The 27,335-nt window shown below is 44.0% G+C and overlaps 2 protein-coding genes across 8 annotated transcripts in view; both read right to left on the bottom strand.

Annotated features, from left to right (window-relative positions):
- Positions 1-523: 523 nt before the first annotated feature.
- Positions 524-7,193, bottom strand: LOC115107092 (zinc finger protein 530-like). Of its 2 annotated transcripts, none has more exons than XM_029630473.2 (7): positions 6,790-7,193; positions 6,319-6,521; positions 6,150-6,230; positions 5,586-5,681; positions 5,386-5,496; positions 5,075-5,195; positions 524-4,839 (listed from the first exon to the last, which is right to left on the bottom strand). In XM_029630473.2, exons 1-7 carry the CDS (start codon positions 6,824-6,826, stop codon positions 3,146-3,148), a joined length of 2,343 nt encoding a protein of 780 aa, XP_029486333.2. In that variant the 5' UTR covers positions 6,827-7,193; the 3' UTR covers positions 524-3,145. The 2 variants fall into 2 exon arrangements, with proteins under 2 accessions (XP_029486333.2, XP_029486334.2); XM_029630474.2 differs by having other exon boundaries at positions 5,586-5,678.
- A 94-nt stretch (positions 7,194-7,287) lies between these two features.
- The window catches only part of LOC115107091 (zinc finger protein 37-like), a 29,200-nt gene continuing 9,152 nt past the window's right edge, over positions 7,288-27,335 (bottom strand). The window contains exons 3-14 of one of the 6 annotated variants that reach the window (XM_065008309.1): positions 25,940-26,069; positions 22,507-22,709; positions 22,265-22,357; positions 22,050-22,145; positions 21,837-21,947; positions 21,538-21,667; positions 17,791-17,993; positions 17,623-17,703; positions 16,848-16,943; positions 16,648-16,758; positions 9,720-9,840; positions 7,288-9,449 (exon numbers count right to left, since the gene is read on the bottom strand). In XM_065008309.1, coding sequence (XP_064864381.1) covers positions 7,906-9,449; positions 9,720-9,840; positions 16,648-16,758; positions 16,848-16,943; positions 17,623-17,703; positions 17,791-17,993; positions 21,538-21,667; positions 21,837-21,947; positions 22,050-22,145; positions 22,265-22,357; positions 22,507-22,677 — 2,757 coding nt within the window. In that variant the 5' untranslated portion in view covers positions 22,678-22,709; positions 25,940-26,069 and the 3' untranslated portion in view covers positions 7,288-7,905. Of the gene's footprint in view, positions 9,450-9,719; positions 9,841-16,647; positions 16,759-16,847; positions 16,944-17,622; positions 17,704-17,790; positions 17,994-18,738; positions 20,905-21,537; positions 21,668-21,836; positions 21,948-22,049; positions 22,146-22,264; positions 22,358-22,506; positions 22,710-23,046; positions 24,256-24,333; positions 24,562-25,939; positions 26,070-27,335 lie in introns of those variants that run through there. The other 5 variants (XM_029630469.2, XM_029630468.2, XM_029630470.2 and 2 more) reach the window with 5 other exon arrangements.

Genomic DNA, 27,335 nt, shown 5'->3' with positions numbered 1-27,335 from the left:
CCAGCCTTTTACTTTGGGATCCTCAACTGCAGGTTTGGCCTTTTTCTGGTCTGTAAGAAAAGGCAGATGGAAGTCAGTGGTTATCACTTTTAGATAGGTACGGTATAGCTATTTTCATGGTAACATAACTCCACAATAAAGCATTTTGATTTAAGTTGTGATTTATTTTAGCAAGGATTGCTTTGCTCTGATTTGTTTGAGTGAGCTCAAACCTCTGGTGATTTACATTAAAAAATGTGAAGTCATGCTTGCTCAAAATAGACTCAAGAAAAAAACATCTATAGAAGTATTGATTGAGTTAAAAACGTATTTTAAATTCTTACCATAACATTTGATGACTATAATGAATGTAACTAAAATCCCCCAAATAACAAATGGGATCATCAATGTTGAATATTTTGAAGGGTTCTGCCATTTGTATTTATTGACGAGGGTATGTACTTTCCATCAACTGTTGAAGCCATCTGTAACAAGGGCTACTCATGAGAAACAGCAATCAAGAATTTCAGTCAAACATCTACAGTACCTTGCAAAAGTATTCATACCCCTTGGATTTATTCACATTTTATTGTTACAAATTGGGATTAAAATATATGTCATTTGTTGTCAACAATCTACTCAAAATACTCTGTAATGCCACATTTAGATCATTTTTAAAGATCAATACAAATTTGATAACTAAAATACACTCGTTGCATACGGTAAGTATGAAGCCCCGTTGTTCAGATAAGCCTAAATTAGTTCAGGAGTCAAATTTGGCTTAACAAATCACAAATACATTTCATGGAATCACTGTGTGGATTTTTTTTTTAAATTGACTTAAAAATATATATATATTTTTTTACTTACCCTTCCTCTGTCCCCCATGCATACAATATATGTAAGGTCCCTAGGTCCAGCGTTAAATTTCAAGCACAAATTCAATTGCAGACTTGGGAGCTTTTTGAAAGCCTCATAAAGAAGGTCAGTGATCGGTAGATGGGTAACAATAACAAATCAGACCAACACTGAAATGCAGTGCCGTAGAGCGCGGCGCCACTCGGGAGACCCTACACCTCAATTAGGTTGATATAAATCCCTATCATAAATTTGAGTGTCATTTTTATATAGCCTTCACTTTCTTGTTCAGAACGTAAACGTGGGTGGGATAAGCACGGGTGTGGTTTGTGACAATGACGGCAAGAGCAGCTAATCAGTTATTTGATAAGCTCTTCCACCTCTGACACAGCCTAAACAAAAAACAAAGGCTGTGCTTTCTTGGCGAACAAGGCTTAAGCCTACTGTTGATTTAATTGAATCCTGACCTTTTGTTCGTATGAGGAATGCATGTGATTGCATTCATAGTTGTTATAACCATTTAAGTCATGTGTAATAGTGTTATTTATTAGGAATTCATACTTTTCAAAATAAATGGCTATCAGACTCACTGCTCTTCCTCTTAGGACCACAAGGCATGAGGAATGACATGAGATTAAACAAAAAGATGTGGGATTGGGAGTTGGAGAACAACATTCAACAAGATCAAAATGTAATCTGTTCCAATTCTGAAAAATAACGTATTCCTGTTTAACAAAAATATTTTCAAAGACGGCTGGAATTCTGTCGGACCTGCATTGCAGTACAGTAGGGTACCGTAGCTCTTTTACACCATGCACAAATAAACAATGTATGACCTAGCCTATTAGATTTCCCTCACGGATAGATGCTTACAGTTTCCAGAATAATGCATGTGTGACACAGGTTCCCTTAGTTTTGTTGACTGCAAGTGTAGTTTTGTGGACTATTGTTTGCCAGAGAAATGTGTGAAATACATTCAAAAATAGATATTTGTCAGTAGTTCATATTTTGGAGTGAACCAATATTTCACGCAGAAAAATTACAGACATCTGTTGCAATCTTGTTAGCTATAACTATTACAACAAAATTAACTTAGTGTATTGCTTAACACAAAATATTGTTGATGTCAAAAGACTGATGAGGCAAACTGACATCCACCAGATAAATCTCATGATTCATAAAAAGAAATATAAATGACAACTCCAGCATAGCCATAACACGTATGTTCACACAATTTCGGATGTGCCTACAAGAAGGGTAATGCTGCATCTGGAAGAAGAAAAACATCTCTCTCTCTCTGAAGGTTTAAATGGCAGCTACAGGAAATAAATGTTGCAGAACAGGAAATGTGTGGCACACACTTGTTGGAGACGGTTTCATGTCCAAAAGAAACACCACAAATTAATGTAGCCTATAAGCTTTTGAATTAAACAAGAACATTGCGATAGAGCAAGAAGCACAAATTGAAGAACTACACTGTTGGAGTTCGGACCCTAAGATTGTCACTGTACTCCGCAATTACACCTGCAACCCTGTACATGTGACTATCAAACACTGATGATTATACTGCGAGAGAAGCCATGAGACTGTATCCAAACCAGGGTTGGATTCAATGACATAGCAATTCCGTCAATTCAGGTAATAACTTAAATTATTTTATTTTAGAAAGATCCCGAATTCAAATGTAATTGATCCCCAATCCTGATCCAAGTTAACAGGTAAAAACCGCGTTCTCTTGAGAGCATCCTGCACCTGACAGTGGTTGTTTCACTGGTTTACCTAACACACCTCACTGAACACACTTCCACAGATTCACAATATGAATTGCAGGTCCACAGGTTTTCTGGGAGCCTTCAGGCGCACAACCGGTTTTGTATGCATGGCTGTTAGGACAGCAATGCTGCTACCTCCCAAAATAGACCATGTATGTCATCCCATGATTTGAAATGACATTAGAACATGTACTTGATATGCTGTGTATCATGTAATAAGGGCATGTATAGTCCCAGTATGTCTGATCAGAGGGCCAGAGGAAGCTAAACTCCGTGAGTAGCAGTCCTGAACAGCAGAGACCCTCTTCTCCATTCAAGTCAAATATCTCACCATCCCCCATCATGTCGCCCCTCTGCACCACAGCGATGTGACAGAATGGGGGAATGGTGGGATAATGCAGCATTCCTAAGACAACACAGAGGAACCCTGGGCTGCCCTACATAACAACCCTACAGCTAATGACATGGAATTGACAAAGTTGAATACGGTTGTATATTACTGTAGCACCAGTAAAGGGTGTGCAGATGTGAGAAAATCAACTCCTTTTGGAAGAATGTCTCCTGCGACGGCTGGTGTGACTGTTTCGCCGTGTGAGCTCAGATGGCTCGGAGTGCAACCGCTCGTGCGCCTTCAGGAGACGCAGGTACCTGAAGGCTTTTCCACACTGGCCACAGCTGTGGCCCTCCCCTGTGTGTTTAAACTTGTGCTCCCTCAGGTGCGTGTGTAGTTTGTAGGTCTTCCCACACTCGTCGCAGCTGTAAGGGCGTTCGTTCGAGTGCAGCCCCCGCTTGTGTATGCGGAGGCCACCGCTGTCTTTAAAGGTCTTGTCGCATATGTCACATCTGTAAGGTTTCTCTGAAGAGTGCCTGCGTACGTGGGCCTGGAGTAGGCTGTTGTTGCCAAACATCTTCTGGCAGACAGGGCAGGGGAGTTTGGGACTGGGGTCATGGTCTTTTTGGTGTCTCTTTAGGTCAAACTCATAGACAAAGGTCCTTCCGCACTGGGCACACAGGAACTGGCGGTTCCCGATGTGGTAGCCCATGTGTCTCTTTAACAAGCTTGGCATAAAGAAGCGCAACCCACACTGCTCACAGGCGTACGGGCGGTCCGTGGTGTGCCAGCGCTGGTGGGCGGACAGCTGGAATTGGGTTGGAAAACTCTTCGGACAATGAGTGCAGAAATAGGTATTCTCACTTGTATGACAATCCATGTGTCTTTTGCAGTACTGTACTTGGGTGAAACACTTTCCACAGATGGTGCATTTGTATGGTCTCGCATCCGTGTGGACGCGATGGTGATTCTGAAGGCCAACCTTTCTCCGAAAGCACTTGCCACACTCGTCGCAGCTAAAGGGCCGCACATCAGAGTGAATTTTCATATGGTTGGTCAGGAGTGCCGACGTCCTGAAGAACCTGCTACAATCGGTGCATTTGAAAGGTTTCTCTCCGGTGTGTATGCGGAGGTGATCCTCCAGCCGTCCCCGAGACAGAAAACGCTTCCCACACTCTTGGCAGGAGTTGGTTGCAGGGTTTCTCTTTCTAGAGCACGCTACTCGTAGTGGCTTTTGCAGCCTCTTCCTTTGGATAATGGAACTCTCAAAGAGATCGACCTCTGTTTCCTGACCCCCGATCACCACACTGCTCCCGAGACCTGTGTCGGCCGACTCAATCTCCTTGTCCAAATGATCGTTTTGTGGAAGGGGTGGCAAGGAATGGAGCGATAAAGTGTAACTGGCAATATGGGGGACCCACTGGTCGACACTCGTTAGCTCGACCGGCTGGTTATCCGTAGCAGGGATGACTATCTGTGAAGGAGAAGCTTCAGTGATGGAAGTATTCATCAGTGATACAAGCTGTTGCTGTCTCATCGTTTGCAGCATACTCCTTACTGTTGGTGCCCCTTTTGATGGTGCCCCTCCCACCAGTCCGCTAACACCTTGAGGACAAGAGCAGACCACCGCGCTCTCTGGAAGTACATTCTCTTCTTCACCAGCACGCACTGCATCCTCTTCTCTCTCCACAGTACTATCTTCTCCAGCATGGTCAGAGTCATCTGACATCATTCCCAGATCCTCCAAGTCACTGAAGGAGGCAGGGTTCATGAGGCTTAGAGCGGCTTCTAATGATTCTGATGGCTTGTCAAGATCTGGCTCCATTGATGGCCTTCCACAAGCGAGGCGGAAGGACAGCGAGGACAGCACACAGTCACCCACAGAAGATGTGACCGGTACTGAGGAAAAGGGACAAATGTAGAAAAATGACATTCTGATTAGTTAAATTTGAAAGGCTAGGAATGAGCATGTTTACATTAATACAATTGAAAAACTATTTCACAATCCTGTAAATACAGTTCGCTCAAAGTGATCCATGACAGTTTGGGGAAAACTACATTGTTCTTTGTTTATCTGTTGATAATTCTACTTAACATTAACAAGAAGGAGAATATATAATTAAAGTAAGCCTACCAAACTGAATCTTATTTAGCAGGTTCTGGTGCTGGAGGAGGATCTTCAGGTGCTCAGGGTCAGACACAGACTGTCCACACTCCTCCAGGTCAGAGGGGGCAGCACTGATAATGGAGGCTATCTGAGAAGGAGAGGTAGAAGCTATGATCAGCAACCAGGGGGTTTCTTAGAGTGCGCAGGATGAAAAATATTATGGCATGTGTTGGCACGTATACAGTTGTCTAACAATGTCAACATTAGATATAATTGGTGAATTGATAGTTATAGACTTGTTGTGTAACAGACTTGTTTTTTTTTTACCAGTTTATTACCTGGGAGAGATCTGGCACAGATAGCAGCCGTTCCAGTCTGAGGACCAAGCCTCCCACAAGGGCCTGCAGTGCTGTGTCATACTTGGAGCCATACTGTGTATGGAACTCCTCCTACACGGAAGGAAAGAAAAAGTTAAAGTCAGTGTCTATGACATGACAAAGTGGACAGTGAGAGAGGAAAGGGAGAAAGCCTGCCGAACCTGGAAGAAGTGCTTCCTCTCATAAGGGTTTTTCAGCAGGGTTTGGACCAGCGCCACAAAGTTAGCCTGCGACTCCTCCACTTCTGCATCTTGCTGCTGTAACACAGATTAGGTATAATTTGATACAAAGTACAGCCACTTCAGCCATCAGAATTACATGTTACTAAAAAGAGGGTTATTGAGTGCATGGGTGACTGGGTTTGTAAAAGTCACAAGTCTAACCTGAAAACAACTTTTATCTCTTACCCCATCCATGTTTGCACTTTGCAGATCCAAGGAATCAGATGGGTGACAGCAAAGCAAGACAAATGGCAGAAAGCTCCCACAACCTCACTAGAAGGTGTTAACACTTGTATGTCGTTTACACTTATCCAGTCCCCTCAGATCTGTACACTACAGAACTAAAGGCTATTTTCAAACCAGACAAACATGCAAATGTAACTTCTTTTAAGTAGTCGTCCAAGAATGGTATTGACAGCAATATTTAGGTATGCTGTGTTACAGGTGTGTTGCGAGTTTGTGCGCCGGAATTTCCACACTGCCACACAGGAGAAATATTCTTACCCCCAAGATGTTCATCTTTTCCAGGAGACATTGGATGTCCTGAAGGTTGGGTGGGTCCTTGCGGAACAACTCCAAGATCATCTAAAATAATGGGACAAAATTGTATATGATTTTTCTAATACAAAGTGTCAAAACCACCCCTCCCATGACCACACAACATGTCACTCACCCTTGCTCTCAGGCCCAGGATGAGTTGAGCCCTCTGTTTGTAACTCAGCAACTTTGGAACAGCTTCAGTCACCACGGTTACAAATTCCTCGACCTTCCCATAATGCATCACATTTCGTTGATTCACCACATGCCATACAAATGAATACATCAGCCGCAGGGGAGAAACCAAAAGTCGCAAAGAGGAGAGAGGAAGTGGGGGACCTATAGCAAGACGATAGGACAAAATGTTAGCTTGTGTGGCTTCATCCTCTTCCTTTAGCAACAAATACCTCCAGCAACATGGCTAACTAGCTAGCAAACTTAATTTAGAAGGCAAGCCGAAACGGACATTAGCTTTATACTTAGCTACCCATTGAAGATAGTCGCTAGCGCTCTGCACTGCAGTGACTTGGGTCCAGCCAGGTTCACATTTGTAATATTGGTTAGATTGCTAATACATGGCTAGTACGTGTCATATAATGTAACCTACCAGTACTGGCTGTACTCTTCTTGACTCGTTTGTCCATGCCGGAATGTTACCAAATATGTACGATAAGCAGAAATCTAACAGTAATGGTAACTAGCATGGTAGATAGCTATCATCAACTCACTGACGATTTTTTTTGTGTGAAAATGCTGACAACGGAACAGAGGGAAACGGAACCAAACCCAGAACAGAGTTTTGACCGGACTATTTTACAATAAGATTGGCAGCATAACAACATTACCGCCACCTATCGTGCTGGAATAAGAGCCGCAAGTGAATCCTTCTGCTCTTTTCTTGAAATTACATTTTAGGTGAAATTACGAATTTCGTCATTTTTCTGTATATATATATTTGGATGAGTATGAATTTTTATTTTGTGGATTAATTAACTTTTGTGGTTTAATGAACACTTTAAAATGTATTATAAAAAGTCATCACACAGTACCATTCTAGCAAACATTTAGTTTCCCTTGCTGTGAATAAAATAGCAAAACAAGAAAGTTGTGGCACACAATGTTGACTTTATTTGCCTTTATCCAACACCAAATGTTGTGCATATTTTTTGTAAAGGCTCCCTGCAATCATTGACTACTCTCAAAAAGAGATATGTGAGTAGCTGTCAATTTACATCTTATGTCATTGGAATTTCAATAACCTATCCGAAAAGCATCACAAACAAATATGTTTTAATGACAAAATCATTAATTGTTATCTAACAGGAGATACGTTTGTTGCTGCATTAACTAAGTCAGACATTATACTATTTTTCAATGTTCAGTCTATTAAGGGAATCCTGAATTCTGGTCCAAAATCTAAAGTCTACCACAAAAAATTAGAAATATTATTTCAGCTAATGGCAATTTGTCAGGATAATAAAACTAGCATTCCAGTCGGTGTCTATGGAAGGCAGCCACTGTGCAGTAAATCAACTCATTTTGGAGGAATTTCTCCTGCGTCGGCTGGTGTGACTGTATTTCCTTGTCTGTTCAGATCGCTCTCCTGAGTGCAACCGCTCATGCGCCTTCAGAAGACGTGGTAACTTGAAGACCTTTCCACACTGGTCACAGGGGTGCCCCTCCGCCGTGTGGTGGACAATTATGTGCTCCTTCAGGTGCTGATTTAGCTTGTATGTCTTCCCACACATGTCGCAGTGGTAAGGCGTTCGCCCGTGTGCAGACGTTTGTGACTGCTCAAGCTGCTGCTCTGTTTAAAGGTCTTGTCACATATGTCACATCTGTAAGGTTTTACAGAGGTGTGCGTAAACATATGGGCCTTAATGAGTCCGTTGCTGCCAAACACCTTCTGGCAGACAGGGCATGGGATCTTGGGCTTGGGGCCATGGTCCCTTTGGTGTTTCTTCAGGTCAAACTCATAAACAAAGGTCTTTCCACACTGGGCACACAGGAATGGGCGGTTCCCAATGTGATAGCCCATGTGCCTCTTCAGCCCACTGGGATGAAAGAAGCGCATCCCACACTGCTCACAGATGAACGGGCGCTCCATGGTGTGCCAGCGCTCGTGGACAGACAGCTTGTATTGGGTTGGGAATCTCTTCGGACAATGAGTGCAGGGAAAGTTATTTTCACTTGCATGAGACTGGATGTGTATTCTGCAATAGAATGCTTGGCTGAAGCCCTTTCCACAGATGGTGCATTTATGTGGTTTCGCACCCGTGTGGATGGGCTGATGATTCTTCAGGTCAGCCTTTTTCCGAAAGCCCTTGTCACACTTTTCACACTTAAATGGCCGTGCTTCAGAGTGATTTTTCATATGAGTGGTCATGCCTCCTAAGGACCTGAAGGCCCTGCCACACTCAGTGCACTTGAAAGGTTTCTCTCCTGTGTGAATGCGGAGGTGATTTTCCAGCTGAGACGGATAGACAAAACTCTTCCCACACTCCTGGCAAATGATGGTTGCCTCAGGGATTTTCCTCTTCGAGGGTACCGTTATTCTTTGTGGCTTGGGCAGTCTCCTTCGGATAACAGCCTTCTCAATGAGATTGGCTTCTGCTTCCTGACCCCCAATTTCCACACTGCTTCCAAGACACGTGTCACCTGACCGGATCTCCTGGTCTACATCATTGTTTTGTGGAAGGGGTGGCAAGGAAGGGAGCGAAATCGAGTTACTTGCAATGTGGGAGACCCACTGGTGGACACTCGCTAGCCCGACCGGCTGGTTATCTGGCTGGTTCCCATTGGTGACTGTGGCAGGGGTGACAATATGTGAAGGAGAGGCATCGGTGATGAAAGTATTCATCAGTGTTGCAAGCTCCTTGTGTCTCTCTGTTGGCAGCATGCTCTCTACTGTTGGTGCCCCTCCCACTGGCCTGCTTACACTTTGAGGAGTAGGTGAGACTATGTCGTTCTTTGACAGTGCATTGTCTTCTTCACTGTCGACTACTGAATTTTTCACCCGACCTCCGTTATCCCTGGCATTCTGCTCTTCTGTCTCCACAGTAGTTACTGCTCCAGCGTGGTCCGATTCAACTGGCACCATTCCCAGATCCTCCAAGTCACTGAAGGAGGCAGGGCTCATGATGCTTAGAGCGGCTTCTAATGATTCCGCTGGTTCGTAAAAATCTGTCTGCATGGACTGCATTCCACAGGTTAAGCGGAAAGACAGCGAGGACAGCACACAGTCCCCTACAGAGGACGTGACAGGTACTGAGAAAAAGGGACAAATACAGAAAAATCAATTAATATTTTATATTACACCACATTCTGATTGTTTGAATTTGAAAGTATTGGGCATGTTTAGATTAATCCCATTTCAAAATAATTAAAATTCCTGTAAATACAGCAGGTTCAAAGTTATCAATAGATTGAACCATGGCAGTTTGACAAAAAGGGGAAACTACGTTGTTCTTTGTTCAGCTGTTGATAATTCCACTGAACATTAACATGGAGAAGATATACTAATTAAAGTAACCCTACCCAACTGAATCTTATTTAGCAGGTTCTGGTGCTGGAGGAGGATCTTCAGGTGCTCAGGGTCAGACACAGACTGTCCACACTCCTCCAGGTCAGAGGGGGCAGCACTGATAATGGAGGCTATCTGAGAAGGAGAGGTAGAAGCTAAGATCAGCAACCAGGGGGTTTCTTAAGAGTGCGCAGGATGAAAAATATTATGGCATGTGTTGGCACGTATACTAACGTTCAAAGGTTTAGGGTCACTTAGAAATGTCCTTGTTTTTGAAAGAAAAGCAGATTTTTTTGTCCATTCAAATAACACCAAACTGATCCAAAATACAGTGTAGACATGGTTAATGTTGTAAATGACTATTGTAGCTGGAAACTGATGATTTTTAAAGGAATATCTACATAGGCGTACAGAGGTACATTAACAGCAACCATCACTCCTGTGTTCCAATGGCACATTGTGTTAGCTAATCCAAGTTTATCATTTTAAAAGGCAAATTGATCATTAGAAAACCCTTTTGCAATTATGTTAGCACAGCTGAAAACTGTTGCTCTGATTAAAGAAGCAATAAAACTGGCCTTCTTTAGACTAGTTGAGTATCTGGAGCATCAGCATTTGTGGGTTCGATTACAGGCTCAAAATGGCAATAAACAAATAACTTTCTTCTGAAACTCTTCAGTCTATTCTTGTTCAGAGAAATGAAGGCTATTCCATGTGAAACATTGCCAAGAAACTGAAGATCTCGTACAACGCTGTGTACTACTCCCTTCACAGAACAAACTGTCTCTAACCAGAATAGAAAGAGGAGTGGGAGGCCCCGGTGCATAACTGAGCAAGAGGACAAGTACATTAGTGTCTAGTTTGAGAACCAGACGCCTCACAAGTCCTCAAATGGCAGCTTCATTAAATAACACCAGTCTCAACTTCAACAGTGAAGAGGCGACTCCGGGATGCTGGCCTTCTAGGCAGAGTTCAAAGAAAAAGCCATATCTCAGACTGGCCAATAAAAGTAAAAGATTAAGATGGGCAAAAGAACAGACACTGGAAGATTGGAAAAAAATATTGGAAAAAATGTGTTATGGACAGACAAATCTACATTTGAGGTGTTTGCATCACAAAGAAGAACATTCGTGAGACGCAGAAAAAAATGAAAAGATGCTGGAAGAGTGCTTGACACCATCTGTCAAGCATGGAGGAGGCAATGTGATGGTCTGGGGCTGCTTTGGTGGTGGTAAAGTGGGAGATGTGTACAGGGTAAAAGGGAAGGCTATCCCTCCATTTTGCAACGCCATGCCATACCCTGTGTCCGGCGCTTAATTGGAGCCAATTTCCTCCTACACCAGGACAATGACCAAAAGCACAGCTCCAAACTATGCAAAAACTATTTATTTATTTTTATTTTTTTATTTCACCTTTATTTAACCAGGTAGGCTAGTTGAGAACAAGTTCTCATTTGCAACTGCGACCTGGCCAAGATAAAGCATAGCAGTGTGAACAGACAACACAGAGTTACACATGGAGTAAGCAATTAACAAGTCAATAACACAGTAGAAAAAAAATGGGCAGTCTATATACAATGTGTGCAAAAGGCATGAGGAGGTAGGCGAATAATACAATTTTGCAGATTAACACTGGGGTGATAAATGATCAGATGGTCATGTACAGGTAGAGATATTGGTGTGCAAAAGAGCAGAAAAGTAAATAAATAAATAAAATAAAAAAACAGTATAAAAACAGTATGGGGATGAGGTAGGTGAAAATGGGTGGGCTATTTACCAATAGACTATATACAGCTGCAGCGATCGGTTAGCTGCTCGGATAGCTGATGTTTGAAGTTGGTGAGGGAGATAAAAGTCTCCAACTTCAGCGATTTTTGCAGTTCATTCCAGTCACAGGCAGCAGAGTACTGGAACGAGAGGCGGCCAAATGAGGTGTTGGCTTTAGGGATGATCAGTGAGATACACCTGCTGGAGCGTGTGCTACGGATGGGTGTTGCCATCGTGACCAGTGAACTGAGATAAGGCGGAGCTTTACCTAGCATGGACTTGTAGATGACCTGGAGCCAGTGGGTCTGGCAGAATATGTGCGAGGGCCAGCCGACTAGAGCATACAAGTCGCAGTGGTGGGTGGTATAGGTGCTTTGGTGACAAAACGGATGGCACTATGATAGACTGCATCCAGTTTGCTGAGTAGAGTGTTGGAAGCCATTTTGTAGATGACATCGCCGAAATCGAGGATCGGTAGGATAGTCAGTTTTACTAGGGTAAGCTTGGCGGCGTGAGTGAAGGAGGCTTTGTTGCGGAATAGAAAGCCGACTCTTGATTTGATTTTCGATTGGAGATGTTTGATGTGAGTCTGGAAGGAGAGTTTGCAGTCTAGCCAGACACCTAGGTACTTATAGATGTCCACATATTCAAGGTCGGAACCATCCAGGGTGGTGATGCTAGTCGGGCATGCGGGTGCAGGCAGCGATCGGTTAAAAGCATGCATTTGGTTTTACTCGCGTTTAAGAGCAGTTGGAGGCCACGGAAGGAGTGCTGTATGGCATTGAAGCTCGTTTGGAGGTTAGATAGCACAGTGTCCAATGACGGGCCGAAAGTATATAGAATGGTGTCGTCTGCGTAGAGGTGGATCAGGGAATCGCCCGCAGCAAGAGCAACATCATTGATATATACAGAGAAAAGAGTCGGCCCGAGAATTGAACCCTGTGGCACCCCCATAGAGACTGCCAGAGGACCGGACAGCATGCCCTCCGATTTGACACACTGAACTCTGTCTGCAAAGTAATTGGTGAACCAGGCAAGGCAGTCATCCGAGAAACCGAGGCTATTGAGTCTGCCGATAAGAATATGGTGATTGACAGAGTCGAAAGCCTTGGCGAGGTCGATGAAGACGGCTGCACAGTACTGTCTTTTATCGATAGCGGTTATGATATCGTTTAGTACCTTGAGCGTGGCTGAGGTGCATGACCGGCTCGGAAACCAGATTGCACAGCGGAGAAGGTACGGTGGGATTGAGATGGTCAGTGACCTGTTTGTTGACTTGGCTTTCGAAGACCTTAGATAGGCAGGGCAGGATGGATATAGGTCTATAGCAGTTTGGGTCCAGGGTGTCTCCCCTTTGAAGAGGGGGATGACTGCGGCAGCTTTCCAATCCTTGGGGATCTCAGACGATATGAAAGAGAGGTTGAACAGGCTGGTAATAGGGGTTGCGACAATGGCGGCAGATAGTTTCAGAAATAGAGGGTCCAGATTGTCAAGCCCAGCTGATTTGTACGGGTCTAGGTTTTGCAGCTCTTTCAGAACATCTGCTATCTGGATTTGGGTAAAGGAGAACGTGGAGAGGCTTGGGCGAGGAGCTGCGGGGGGCGGAGCTGTTGGCCGAGGTTGGAGTAGCCAGGCGGAAGGCATGGCCAGCCGTTGAGAAGTGCTTATTGAAGCTTTCGATAATCGTGGATTTATCGGTGGAGACCGTGTTACCTAGCCTCAGTGCAGTGGGCAGCTGGGAGGAGGTACTCTTGTTCTCCATGGACTTCACAGTGTCCCAGAACTTTTGGAGTTGGAGCTACAGGATGCAAACTTCTGCCTGAAGAAGCTGGCCTTAGCTTTCCTGACTGACTGCGTGTATTGGTTCCTGACTTCCCTGAACAGTTGCATATCACGGGGCTATTCGATGCTATTGCAGTCCGCCACAGGATGTTTTTGTGCTGGTCGAGGGCAGTCAGGTCTGGAGTGAACCAAGGGCTGTATCTGTTCTTGGTTCTGCATTTTTGAACGGAGCATGCTTATCTAAAATGGTGAGGAAGTTACTTTTAAAGAATGACCAGGCATCCTCAACTGACGGGATGAGGTCAATGTCCTTCCAGGATACCCGGGCCAGGTCGATTAGAAAGGCCTGCTCACAGAAGTGTTTTAGGGAGCGTTTGACAGTGATGAGGGGTGGTCGTTTGACTGCGGCTCCGTGGCGGATACAGGCAATGAGGCAGTGATCGCTGAGATCCTGGTTGAAGACAGCGGAGGTGTATTTGGAGGGCCAGTTGGTCAGATGACGTCTATGAGGGTGCCCTTGTTTACAGAGTTAGGGTTGTACCTGGTGGGTTCCTTGATGATTTGAGTGAGATTGAGGGCATCTAGCTTACATTGTAGGACTGCCGGGGTGTTAAGCATATCCCAGTTTAGGTCACCTAACAGAACAAACTCTGAAGCTAGATGGGGGCGATCAATTCACAAATGGTGTCCAGGGCACAGCTGGGAGCTGAGGGTGGCCGGTAGCAGGCGGCAACAGTGAGAGACTTATTTCTGGAGAGGGTAATTTTCAAAATTAGTAGTTCGAACTGTTTGGGTATGGACCTGGAAAGTATGACGTTACTTTGCAGGCTATCTCTGCAGTAGACTGCAACTCCGCCCTTTGGTAGTTCTATCTTGACGGAAGATGTTATAGTTGGGTATGGAAATCTCTGAATTTTTGGTGGCCTTCCTGAGCCAGGATTCAGACACGGCAAGGACATCAGGGTTAGCCGAGTGTGCTAAAGCAGTGAGTAAAACAAACTTAGGGAGGAGGCTTCTGATGTTGACATGCATAAAACCAAGGCTTTTTCGATCACAGAAGTCAACAAATGAGGGTAGCTGGGGACATGCAGGGCCTGGGTTTACCTCCACATCACCCGCGGAACAGAGAAGGAGTAGTATGAGGGTGCGGCTAAAGGCTATCAAAACTGGTCGCCTAGAGCGTTGGGGGCAGAGGATAAGAGGAGCAGGTTTCTGGGCATGGTAGAATATATTCAGGGCATAATGCACAGACAGGGGTATGGTGGGGTGCGGGTACAGCGGAGGTAAGCCCAGGCACTGGGTGATGATGAGACAGGTTGTATCTCTGGACATGCTGGTTGTAATGGGTGAGGTCACCGCATGTGTGGGAGGTGGGACAAAGGAGGTAACAGGGGTATGCAGAGTGGGTCTAGGGGTTCCATTGTGAACTAAAACAATTATAACTAACCTGAACAACAGTATACAAGGCATATTGACATCTGAGAGAGACATACAGCAGGCATACAGTAATCACAGATGTTGAATTTGGAAAGCTAGCTAAAAACAGTAGGCGAGGCTAATCCGCTAGCACAACAAACAGCAGGTAAAATGGCGTTGACTAGGCAACGGGGCCGACAGGTAAGACAAACAAGCAGAAAGGAGTACCGTGATTAATGGACAGTCCAGCGTGCGTCAGCTATGTAGCCAAGAGATCAGTGTCCAGGGGGCAGCGGTGGATGGGCAGGGGGCTGGCGAGTGTTATCCAGGTTTTTTTTTTTTTTAAACTAACAATGACTAACTAGCTTGTAGCTAGTTAGCTGGTTAGCGTCTGGAGGTTCTTGAGTGTGTCATAAAAATAAAAATAAGAGTAAAAGTAATAGCGATTCCGTATCACATTGGGTGAGGCAGGTTTCCGGAAGGTATAAACAAATTAAAAATCAAAAGAGATAGAAAGTAAATGGGGTCAGAGAGTGATTGGGACGCGGTGGTACAGACGGTTAGCAGGCCTGTGCTAACAAGCTAACAGTTCGTAGGCCCGAGCTAGACAAGGTAGCAGTTAGCGGACCGGAGCTTGACAAGCTAGCCGTTAGCAGGCCGAATTAGCAAGCAGGGAGATAGCGAGGGCTAGAGAGTTAACCTTTGGGGACGTCGCGATGGGGTGAGTCTGTTTATTTATTCCTCTTCATGCGGTGAGCTGGAGATACAGCGATTCAGAAAGCTCGCGGGCCTTGGCCAGCAGATGGATCTTTGGCGATGTCGCAGCGGAAAAGCCTGTTGAAACCCCTCGGACGATTATGTCGGCGGACCAGTCGTGATGGATCGGCGGGGCTCCGTGTCGGCAGTAGAGGGTCAGTAGAGGGTCCAGGCCAATTGGCAAATTAGGTATTTTGGACCTCTTCGGGTAGTCGGGAGATGGGCTTAGCTCGAGGCTAGCTCCAGGCTAACTGGTGCTTGCTCTGGGACAGAGACGTTAGCCAGGAGTAGCCACTCGGATTGTAGCTAGCTATTTACGATGATCCGGTATAAAGCTTCAGAGCTTGCGGTAGGAATCCGGAGATGTGGTAGAGAAAAAGCAGTCTGATATGCTTTGGGTAGATGTCGCGCTGGTGTCCTAGTTAGCGTTGAAGACTGCTAGCAGTGGCTAGCTAGTAGCTAGTTAGCGGCTAGCTTCTGATGAGGGTTCCGATTCTAAAGCATAGAAAAAGCAGATCCGTACCACATTGGGTGATGCGGGTTGCAGGAGAGTATATTCAGCCTGTGGTTGGGAAGTGAGATTAAAATATGTACGAAATATGTACGAAATATATACGGGAAAAAAACTATATTTACACTATACAGGACGGGACAAGACAAAACACACGTCCGACTGCTACGCCATCGGACGTAGCAGTCAGCTGGTATTCTGTCTATAATGGAGTGGCCATCACAGTCACTGGATCTCTTGCCTAGTAAAATAAAGGTTACACATCTCAACCCTATTGAGCTATTGTGGGAGCATCTTGACCGTATGGTACGTAAGAAGTGCCCATCAAGCCAATCCAACTTTTGGGAGGTGCTACAGGAAGCATGGGGTGAAATCTCTTCAGATTACCTCAACAAATTGACAACTAGAATGGCAAAGGTCTGCAAGGCTGTAATTGCTGCAAATGGAGGATTCTTTGACGAAAGCAAAGTTTAAAAGGACACAATTATTATTTAAATTAAAAATCATTATTTATAACCTTGTAAACGTCTTCACTATATTTCCTATTCATTTTGCAACTCATTTCATGTATATTTTCATGGAAAACAAGGACATTACTAAGTGACCCCAAATTTTTGAACGGTAGTGTATATAGTTGTCTAACAATGTCAACATTAGATATGACTGGTAAATTGTTAGTTATAGACTTGTTTTTTTTTACCAGTTTATTACCTGGGAGAGATCTGGTACAGATAGCAGTCGTTCCAGTCTGAGGATCAAGCCTCCCACAAGGGCCTGCAGTGCTGTGTCATACTTGGAGCCATACTGTGTATGGAACTCCTCCTACACGGAAGGAAAGAAAAAGTTAAAGTCAGTGTCTATGACATGACAAAGTGGACAGTGAGAGAGGAAAGGGAGAAAGCCTGCCGAACCTGGAAGAAGTGCTTCCTCTCATAAGGGTTTTTCAGCAGGGTTTGGACCAGCGCAACAAAGTTAGCCTGCGACTCCTCCACTTCTGCATCTTGCTGCTGTAACACAGATTAGGTATAATTTGATACAAAGTACAGCCACTTCAGCCATCAGAATTACATGTTACTAAAAAGAGGGGTATTGAGTGCATGGGTGACTGGGTTTGTAACTGTGGGACTGGGCGGCAGGGTAGCCTAGTGGTTAGAGCGTTGGACTAGTAACCGAGCTGACAAGGTACAAATCTGTCGTTCTGCCCCTGAACAGGCAGTTAACCCACTGTTCCTAGGCCGTCATTGAAAATAAGAATTTGTTCTTAACTGACTTGCCTAGTTAAATAAAGGTTAAAAAAATAAATAAAAAAGTCACAAGTCTAGCCTGAAAACAACTTTTATCTCTTACCCCATCCATGTTTGCACTTTGCAGATCCAAGGAATCAAATGAGTGACAGCAAAGCAAGACAAATGGCAGAAAGCTCCCGCAACCCCACTAGAAGGTGTTAACACTTGTATGTCGTTTACACTTATCCAGTCCCCTCAGATCTGTACACTACAGAGCTAAAGGCTATTTTCAAATCAGATTACAGCGCATATTTGACCCTCTTTTAAGTGATGTTGTTCCAGCCTTGGTTTTTCTGGTTTAATGGTATCGAGTCATTCTTGAATATGTTGTGTTACATGTGAGTTGTTCACTGGTATGGGGTGGAATTTCCACACTGCCACACAGGAGAAATATTCTTACCCCCAAGATGTTCATCTTTTCCAGGAGACGTTGGATGTCCTGAAGGTTGGGTGGGTCCTTGCGGAACAACTCCAAGATCATCTAAAATAATGGGACAAAATTGTATATGATTTTTCTAATAACAGTTTCAAAACCACCCCTCCCATGACCACACAACATGTCACTCACCCTTGCTCTCAGGCCCAGGATAAGTTGAGCCCTCTGTTTGTAACTCAGCAACTTTGGAACAGCTTCAGTCACCACAGTTACAAATTCCTCGACCTTCCCATAATGCATCACATTTCGTTGATTCACCACATGCCATACAAATGAATACATCAGCCGCAGAGGAGAAACCAATAATCGCAAAGAGGAGAGAGGAAGTGGGGGACCTATAGCAAGACGATAGGACAAAATGTTAGCTTGTGTGGCTTCATCCTCTTCCTTTAGCAACAAATACCTCCAGCAACATGGCTAACTAGCTAGCAAACTTAATTTAGAAGGCAAGCCGAAACGGACATTAGCTTTATACTTAGCTACCCATTGAAGATAGTCGCTAGCGCTCTGCACTGCAGTGACTTGGGTCCAGCCAGGTTCACATTTGTAAAATTGGTTAGATTGCTAATACATGGCTAGTAAGTGTCATAATGTAACCTACCAGTACTGGCTGTACTCTTCTTGACTCGTTTGTCCATGCCGGAATGTTACCAAATATGTACAATAAGCAGAAATCTAACAGTAAAAGGTAACTAGCATGGTAGATAGCTATCATCAACTCACTGACGATTTTTTTTGTGTGAAAATGGTGGAAACGGAACCAAACCCAGAACAGAGTTTTGACCGGACTATTTTACAATAAGATTGGCAGCATAACAACATTACCGCCACCTATCGTGCTGGAATAAGAGCCGCAAGTGAATCCTTCTGCTCTTTTCTTGAAATTACATTTTAGGTAAAAACATGAATTTCATAATTTTTCCTGTATAACGTTATATATCTGGATGAGTATTAATCTTTATTAATGAACTTTTGTGGCTTAATACAATCTTTAAATGTATTATAAAAAGTCATCGCACGGGACCATTCTAGCAAACATTTAGTTTCCCTTGCTGTGAATAAAATAGCAAAACAAGAAAGTTGTGGTACACAATTTTGACTTTATTTGCCTTTATCCAACACCAAATGTTGTGCATATTTTTTGTAAAGGCTTCCGGCAATCATTGACTACTCTCAAAAAGAGAAATAAGTGAGTAACTATCAATTTACATCTTATGTCATTGGAATTTCAAACTATCCAAAAAAAGCATCACAAACAAATATGTTGGTATCTAACAGGACATATGTTTGTTTCTGCATGAATTAAGCCAGGCATTCTACCATTTGTCAATGTTCAGTCTAGGAAATCCTGGATTATGGGCCAAAATTGTCAAGTTTACAACAACAAAAATGAGGACATGATTACAGCCAATGGCATGGCATTGTGACAAAGTTAAACTTGTGTCAGAACAATAAAACTAGCATTCCAGTCGGTGTCTATGGAAGGCAGCCACTGTGCAGTAAATCAACTCATTTTGGAGGAATTTCTCCTGCGTCGGCTGGTGTGACTGTATTTCCTTGTCTGTTCAGATCGCTCTCCTGAGTGCAACCGCTCATGCGCCTTCAGAAGACGTGATAACTTGAAGACCTTTCCACACTGGTCACAGGGGTGCCCCTCCGCCGTGTGGTGGACAATTATGTGCTCCTTCAGGTGCTGATTTAGCTTGTATGTCTTCCCACACATGTCGCAGTGGTAAGGGCGTTCGCCCGTGTGCAGACGTTTGTGACTGCTCAAGCTGCTGCTCTGTTTAAAGGTCTTGTCACATATGTCACATCTGTAAGGTTTTACAGAGGTGTGCGTAAACATATGGGCCTTAATGAGTCCGTTGCTGCCAAACACCTTCTGACAGACAGGGCATGGGATCTTGGGCTTGGGGCCATGGTCCCTTTGGTGTTTCTTCAGGTCAAACTCATAAACAAAAGTCTTTCCACACTGGGCACACAGGAATGGGCGGTTCCCAATGTGATAGCCCATGTGCCTCTTCAGCCCACTGGGATGAAAGAAGCGCATCCCACACTGCTCACAGATGAACGGGCGCTCCATGGTGTGCCAGCGCTCGTGGACAGACAGCTTGTATTGGGTTGGGAATCTCTTCGGACAATGAGTGCAGGGAAAGTTATTTTCACTTGCATGAGACTGGATGTGTATTCTGCAATAGAATGCTTGGCTGAAGCCCTTTCCACAGATGGTGCATTTATGTGGTTTCGCACCCGTGTGGATGAGCTGATGCTTCTTCAGGTCAGCCTTTTTCCGAAAGCCCTTGTCACACTCATCACACTTAAATGGCCGCGCTTCAGAGTGATTTTTCATATGAGTGGTCATGCCTCCTAAGGACCTGAAGGCCCTGCCACACTCAGTGCACTTGAAAGGTTTCTCTCCTGTGTGAATGCGGAGGTGATTTTCCAGCTGAGACGGATAGACAAAACTCTTCCCACACTCCTGGCAAATAATGGTTGCCTCAGGGATTTTCCTCTTCGAGGGTACCGTTATTCTTTGTGGCTTGGGCACCCATCTCCTTCGGATAACAGCCTTCTCAAAGAGATTGGCTTCTGTTTCCTGACCCCCAATTACCACACTGCTTCCAAGACATGTGTCACCTGACCAGATCCCCTTGTCTACATCATTGTTTTGTGGAAGGGGTGGCAAGGAAGGGAGCGAGATCGAGTTACTTGCAATGTGGGAGACCCACTGGTGGACACTCGCTACTTTGACCGGTGGGTTACCCGGTTGGTTCCCATTGGTGACCGTGGCAGGGATGACTAATTTGACTATCTGTAAAGGAGAGGATTTGGTGAATGAACTACTCATCAGTGATACAAGCTGTTGGTGTCTCTGTGTTGGCAACATACTCCTTACTGTTGGTGCCCCTTTTGATGGTGCCCCTCCTACTGGTCCGCTAACACCTTGAGGACTAGACACGCTCTCTGGCAGTGCATTGTCACGCACTGCATTTTTCACCCCACTTCCGCTATCCCTGGCATCCTCTTCTCTCTCTACAGTACTATCTTCTCCAGCATGTGGCAAGTCCTCTGACATCATTCCCAGATCCTCCAAGTCACTGAAGGAGGCAGGGTTCATGACGCTTAAAGCGGCTTCTAATGATTCTGATGGCTGATCAAAATCTGGCTCCATTGATGGCATTCCACAGGCGAGGCGGAAGGACAGCGAAGACAGCACACAGTCACCCACAGAGGAAGTGAGAGGTACTGAGAAAAAATAAAATATAAAAAAATATTTAAGTACATCACAGTTAAGGATATTCTGCGAATTAAAAAAATACTAAGCTTTTTATTTCCATTCCTGTTTAAAAAAAATCATAAAATGGTTCGTAATGTACTGAAAGGTCCCGTATGTAGTTTTGTGTGTGACCCAACCAAATGTACATAGAAATATGAGTTATAGATCTGTCTTTCTCATTGTAAGCAAGTCTGAAAAGTGCTATATCAGTGTTATGCATGCTATTTCTATGCCTTCCATCCTTAAGTTTAGTTTTTTAATATTTTTATTTAAGGTTTTGTAAACTAAATTCATACAGCTAAAAATATTATATTCATGATCATTGAAAATATATTTCACAGTGGTTTATATTGTACAGCCATTATTTTAAATTGCTTGTTGTGTCACTAACTGAAAGTAGAAGAACACTACAGAATTTTACCAACCAGGTAATGGCTGAGCAATTTCTCCACATTGTACTTTTAATTATAGATGTCAAAAATAAAACTTGTAATGTTCTTTGTTTATCTGTTTTTAAATCTACTGTACCTACACAGAGAGGATAACAGATAATGATTGAAGTAGAGACTCCAAAGCTTTCTATGGACTGTTTTCAAGCCTACCATTTCTGTTTAACTGGGTTTTATTTAACAGCTTCTGGTGCTGGAGGAGGATCTTCAGGTGCTCAGGGTCAGACACAGACTGTCCACACTCCTCCAGGTCAGAGGGGTCAGCACTGATAATGGACGCTATCTGAGAAGGAGAGGTAGAAGCTAAGATCAGCAACCAGGGGGGTGGCTTAGCATGTGAGGTCAAGACAATAATATGGCATGTGTTGACATAAACTGTTATCTAATAATGACAAAATTAGGTATGATCAGTGAACTGTTAGTTATAGACCTGTCATGCACCAGTTCATTACCTGGGAGAGATCTGGCACAGATAGCAGTTGTTCCAGTCTGAAGACCAAGCCTCCCACAAGGGCCTGCAGTGCTGTGTCGTACTTGGAGCCATACTGTGTATGGAACTCCTCCTACAGGGAAGGAAAGAGTGACAGTATCTGAGATAACCTACCTGAATGACGAGCCGCTAAAAGCAAGTCAAACGAAAGGGACAGAGAGAAAGTATGTCGAACCTGGAAGAAGTGCTTCCTCTCATAAGGGTTTGTCAGAAGGGTTTGGACCAGCGCCACAAAGTTCGCCTGCGACTCCTCCACTTCCATATCTTGCTGCTGTAACACAGAATGTGAATCATTTGATACAAGTGTAACTTATCTGGTTATCTGAATTGAGCTAATGAGTAGCTGTTACACACTTTGAATGTATGCAGGAGAGAGAAAAATATTCTTACCCCTGCGGATGCACTGATGTTCATCTTTCCCAGGAGACATTGGATGGCCTGAGGGTTAGGTGGACAATCCTTGCGGAACATCTCCAAGATCATCTAAATAATGTGAATCATGGAGATATTGAGTAAACTTGCAACATCCCTTCCCTCCTTACACACATATAGTTTCTACTGGCATTGATATACATGTATCAATCAAAGCATAATCAACTACTCCTCCCATGACCACACAACATGTCACTCACCCTTGCTCTCAGGCCCAGGATGAGTTGAGCCCTCTGTTTGTAACTCAGCAACTTTGGAACAGCTTCAGTCACCACAGTTACAAATTCCTCGACCTTCCCATAATGCATCACATTTCTTTGATTCACCACATGCCATACAAAGGAATACATCAGCCGCAGGGGAGAAACCATGAGTCGTAAAGAGTAGAGAGGAAGAGGGGGGCCTATGGAAAGAAGACGGAACCAATAAATATTTAGGCTGTACTGGTTGTTGCATAACAAAAAATCATATTCGTCTACAACATCAAGGCTAGACAAAATATTATGATAAGACAAAACCACAGATGAGAGTTAGAATCTTTGGTTTTACTATATTTAGCAGAAACATTTAGAAAGAAAGCCAACATGATATTAACATGAAATGAATGTAGTTAGCTATATTAGTAAGTTACTTTACAGTTCACTTGGGGCTGCCTGTATGTTGAATTTGAGCTACTCTAGCTTACGTTAGCCAAGGTTAATAGCATAGATTGTAACGTTACTTTTAGAAACAACCCCTACCCGTACTGGCAGTCGCTTTAACTCGTTTGTCCATGATGGAAAAGTTGTTATCAAAAGTATGTATGGATAATTAACAGCATACAACTGTATATCAACATGCAATAAAAATAAATGTGGAAATGGAAACAACAACCGTACATTCAGAAAGTAATTAGTGTCTCGTCAGCAACACTAGAAAAGTATTTCCGGGTCACTGTTTCTGGAAATTTCAAAATAAAAGTAACCACGTAATAGTACAAAAGTAATTCACCTCTATTTCAGTGGCGATTTTAGCATGTAAATCTTGGTGGGGCAAACACATTTTATGGGAGATGCATGCCAGCAAAGCCACTACACAACTCAACACTAAACAATACATCAATTGCACTATACCGGTGACAAACAGTGCCCACAAACTGTTAGGGCCTACATAAAGCTGTCCCAACAGCAGTCCTGACACCTTAGCACTGCTACACCTGGCTTTCAGCGCAGCCTTGTCTGGCAGCGAAACAGTTAATTCAGACTCATTTACTGCCTTTAAAAAAAACATAGCTGATATGGCTGATTTGCTTAAACAAATGTGATTTCTACTGACAATTGAGATATACAAACTATGGCATAAGGGTAGGACAAGCGGATAAGAGGCAATCCGTAATTTTCGATTACAAAAAATGTTGTCAAACAAGCACACACCGGCCATGAAAGATGTGTTTACAATACCGCGTTGGTGAAAATAGACTACATTTCTAGGGTGAGGGATATGGGCTACTAACACTTAGTATTGCTTTCTTAGCTACAGTAGACATACAGTTGAAGTCGGAAGTTTACATACTCTTAGGTTGCAGTCATTAAAACTCGTTTTTCAACCACTCCACAAATTTCTTGTTAATTTAACAAACTACAGTTTTGGCAACTCGGTTAGGACTGTCACACTCTGACCATTATTTGAGTTGATTGTTTTTATGTTTTGTTTGGTCAGGGTATGGGCATTCTATGTTGCATGTCTAGTTAGTCTGTTTCTATGTGTTTTGACCTGATATGGTTCTCAATCAGTGGCAGGTGTTTGTCGTTGTCTCTGATTGGGAACCATATTTAGGTAGCCTGTTTTGTATTGTGTTTGGGGGTTATTGTCTATGTGATGTTGTATGTTTGCACTCAGTTTTGATAGCGGTCACGGTCGTCTTGTTATTTTGTTTGTTATTTTGTTTGTTATTTTGTTTGTTATTTTGTTTGTTTTGTTTAGTGTACTTCGTGTTTTTTCGTCTTTCATTAAAAGATGTATTCAATGATCGTGACAGAATAACCCACCTACAATGGACCAAACAGCGTGGTAACGGCCAGCAGCAGCAGCGGCAAAGAACGCAGGACTCATGGACTTGGGAGGAGATTCTAGACAGCGAAGGACCCTGGGCACAAGTGGAGTGGACCCCATCCACCAAAGTCATTTCCCTCTTCAAGGGCCTCTTTACAGTGGCGACCCTCGCCTCCGACCTTGGGTCTAAGACCCTAATTAAAGGCCCCACTGGACTGAGGAGCGGCTCCGAACTGAGGGGCGGACTGAGGAGCAGCTCTGGACTGAGGGGCATATCCGAACTGAGGGGCAGCTCCGGAATGAGGGGCAGCTCCGGACTGAGGGGTCTTGGTAGCCCTTTGATTAGCTGTTCAGGAGTCTTATGCCAGGATGCCAGGATAATGGTGTTGATGTGAGCCCTTATCAGCCTTCCAAAGCACTTCATGGCTACAGACGTGAGTGCTACGGGTCTGTGGTCATTTAGGCAGGTTTCCTTTGTGTTCTTGGGCACTGGGACTATGGTGGTCTGCTTGAAACATGTTGGTATTACAGACTAAATCAGGGACATGTTGAAAATGTCAGTGAAGACACCTGCCAGTTGGTCAGCACATGCCCGGAGCACACATCCTGGTAATCAGTCTGGCCCCGCAGGCTTGTGTATGTTGACCTGTTTAAAGGTCTTACTCACGTCGGCTACGGAGAGCGTGATCACACAGTCTGCTGATGCTCTCATGCATGCCTCAGTGTTGCTTGCCTCGAAGCGAGCATAGAAGTGATTTAGCTCGTCTGGTAGGCTCGTGTCACAGGGCAGCTCTCGGCTGTGCTTCCCTTTGTGGTCTGTGATAGTTTGCAAGCCCTGCCACATCCGACGAGCGTCGGAGCCGGTGTAGTGTGATTCAATCTTAGCCCTGTATTGACACTTTGCCTGTTTGATGGTTCTTCGCAGGGCATAGGATTTCTTGTAAGCTTCCGGGTTAGAGTCCCGCACCGCTACCCTTTAGCTCTACCCTTTAGCTTAGTGTGAATGTTGCCTGTAATCTATGGCTTCTGGTTGGGGTATGTACATACAGTCACTGTGGGGACGATGACCTCAATGCACTTATTGATAAAGCCAGTGACTGATGTGGTGTATTCCTCAATGTCATCGGAAGAATCCCGGAACATGTTCCAGTCTGTGATAGCAAAACAGTCCTGTAGTTTAGCATCTGCTTCATCTTACCACTTTTTTATAGACAGAGTCACTGGTGCTTCCTGCTTTAATTTTTGCTTGTGAGCAGGAATCGGGAAGATAGAGTTGTGGTCGGATTTACCAAATGGAGGGCGAGGGAGAGCTTTGTATGCATCTCTGTGAGTACAGGTGATCTAGAATTTTTTTTCCCCTCTGGTTGCACATTTAACATGTAGATAGAGATTTGGTAGAACTGATTTAAGTTTCCCTGCATTAAAGTCTCCGGCCACTAGGAGCGCCGCCTCTGTCACGTTCTTTCAAAATCGAACCCAGAAGCAGACCAGGACAAGGAGAGTAGGAAGAAGGTGAGTATTTATTTACAAGTGAATGTGAATGGGTAGATTTACATTTACATTTAAGTCATTTAGCAGACGCTCTTATCCAGAGCGACTTACAAATTAGATATATCCAGGTGGCATAGCGGGCAGCGGTGGTGAGTTGATGGGAGTAAATAGGTGGATCCAATGGGGTAGCGGAATCCTCCGACGACCAGGCGGGAATGGGGTAAATGATCCGGGTGAGTAACTGAAGACAGAACAAACGGAGGTAAGTTTAAGGCAAGCAATACGTAAAAAACAACAAAACAAATTCTATCCAACTTGAGGCTGATACTATGGCACAACATACTGTTCATGGCTAACGATCCGGCAGGGAATGGATGTCAGGTCAGAGCTTTTGAAGGGGAGAGGTGATGATCAGGACAGGTGTGCAGATTACTGATGGGATACAGGTGCGGGTGAACATCGATCTCCCAACAAGCTAATTCGCCCGGCAACCAGACAGGGTGCGTTCCAGGACACCGGAAACACACTCCAGGACAGAAACACAGGCAAACACAGACTCAGGAAGCGGGATTCGTGACAGCCTCTGAGTGAATGGTTTCCTTTTTGCTGATTTCCTTATACAGCTGACTGAGTGCGGACTGAGTGCGGCAGCGTAGCCTAGTGGTTAGTGCGTTGGACTAGTAACCGAAAGGTTGCAAGATTGAATCCCCGAGCTGACAAGGTACAAAATCTGTCGTTCTGCCCCTGAACAAGGCAGTTAACCCACTGTTCCTAGGCCGTCACTGAAAATTAGAATTTGTTCTTAACTGATTTGCCTAGTTAAATAAAGGAGAAAAAAAGAGTGCCAGCATCTATTTGTGGTGGTAAATAAACAGCCACGAAAAGTAAAAAAAAATATTTAAAAAACTACAGCTGAGAACTCTCTAGGCAAGTAGTGTGGCCTGCAATTTATCACAATATACTTACTTCAGGCGAGCAAAATCTAGAGACTTCGTGCACCAGCTGTTGTTTACAAATATGCACAGACCGCCCTCCCCTCGTCTTACCGGAGTGTGCTGTTCTATCCTGCAGGTGCAGCGTGTATCCCACCAGCTGAATATCCATGTCATCAATCTGCCACTATCCCGTGAAACATAGGATATTACAGTTTTTGATGTCCCGTTGGTAGGATATTCATGATCGTACCTCATCTAATTTATTGTCCAATGATTGCACGTTGGTGAGTAATATTGATTATGCTTACTTACAAGCCCTTAACCAACAATGCTTTAAGAAGATAAGGAAAAATAAATAAATAAGTGTTAAGTAAACAATAGATAAGTTAAACATGTCAAATTAAAGTAAGAAGTAATTAAACAGCAGCGGGTAAAATCACAAGAGAGGCTATATAGAGGGGTACCGGTACATAGTCAATGTGGAGGCTATATAGAGGGGTACCGGTACATAGTCAATGTGGAGGCTATATAGAGGGGTACCGGTACATAGTCAATGTGGAGGCTATATAGAG

This window comes from Oncorhynchus nerka, linkage group LG23 (genome assembly GCF_034236695.1).
Source record: "Oncorhynchus nerka isolate Pitt River linkage group LG23, Oner_Uvic_2.0, whole genome shotgun sequence".
In the NCBI taxonomy this organism is placed as follows: domain Eukaryota; kingdom Metazoa; phylum Chordata; class Actinopteri; order Salmoniformes; family Salmonidae; genus Oncorhynchus; species Oncorhynchus nerka.
This window is presented reverse-complemented; position numbering and strand designations above follow the sequence as displayed.

Coding starts and splice junctions, on each gene's coding strand:
- LOC115107092 (XM_029630473.2), bottom strand. CDS start 6,826: ATGGACAAACGAGTCAAGAAGAGTACAGCCAGTACTG. Junction 6,231..6,318: donor TCCTGGGCCTGAGAGCAAGG/GTGAGTGACATG, acceptor CCATTATTTTAG/ATGATCTTGGAGTTGTTCCG. Junction 5,497..5,585: donor AGAGGAAGCACTTCTTCCAG/GTTCGGCAGGCT, acceptor CCTTCCGTGTAG/GAGGAGTTCCATACACAGTA.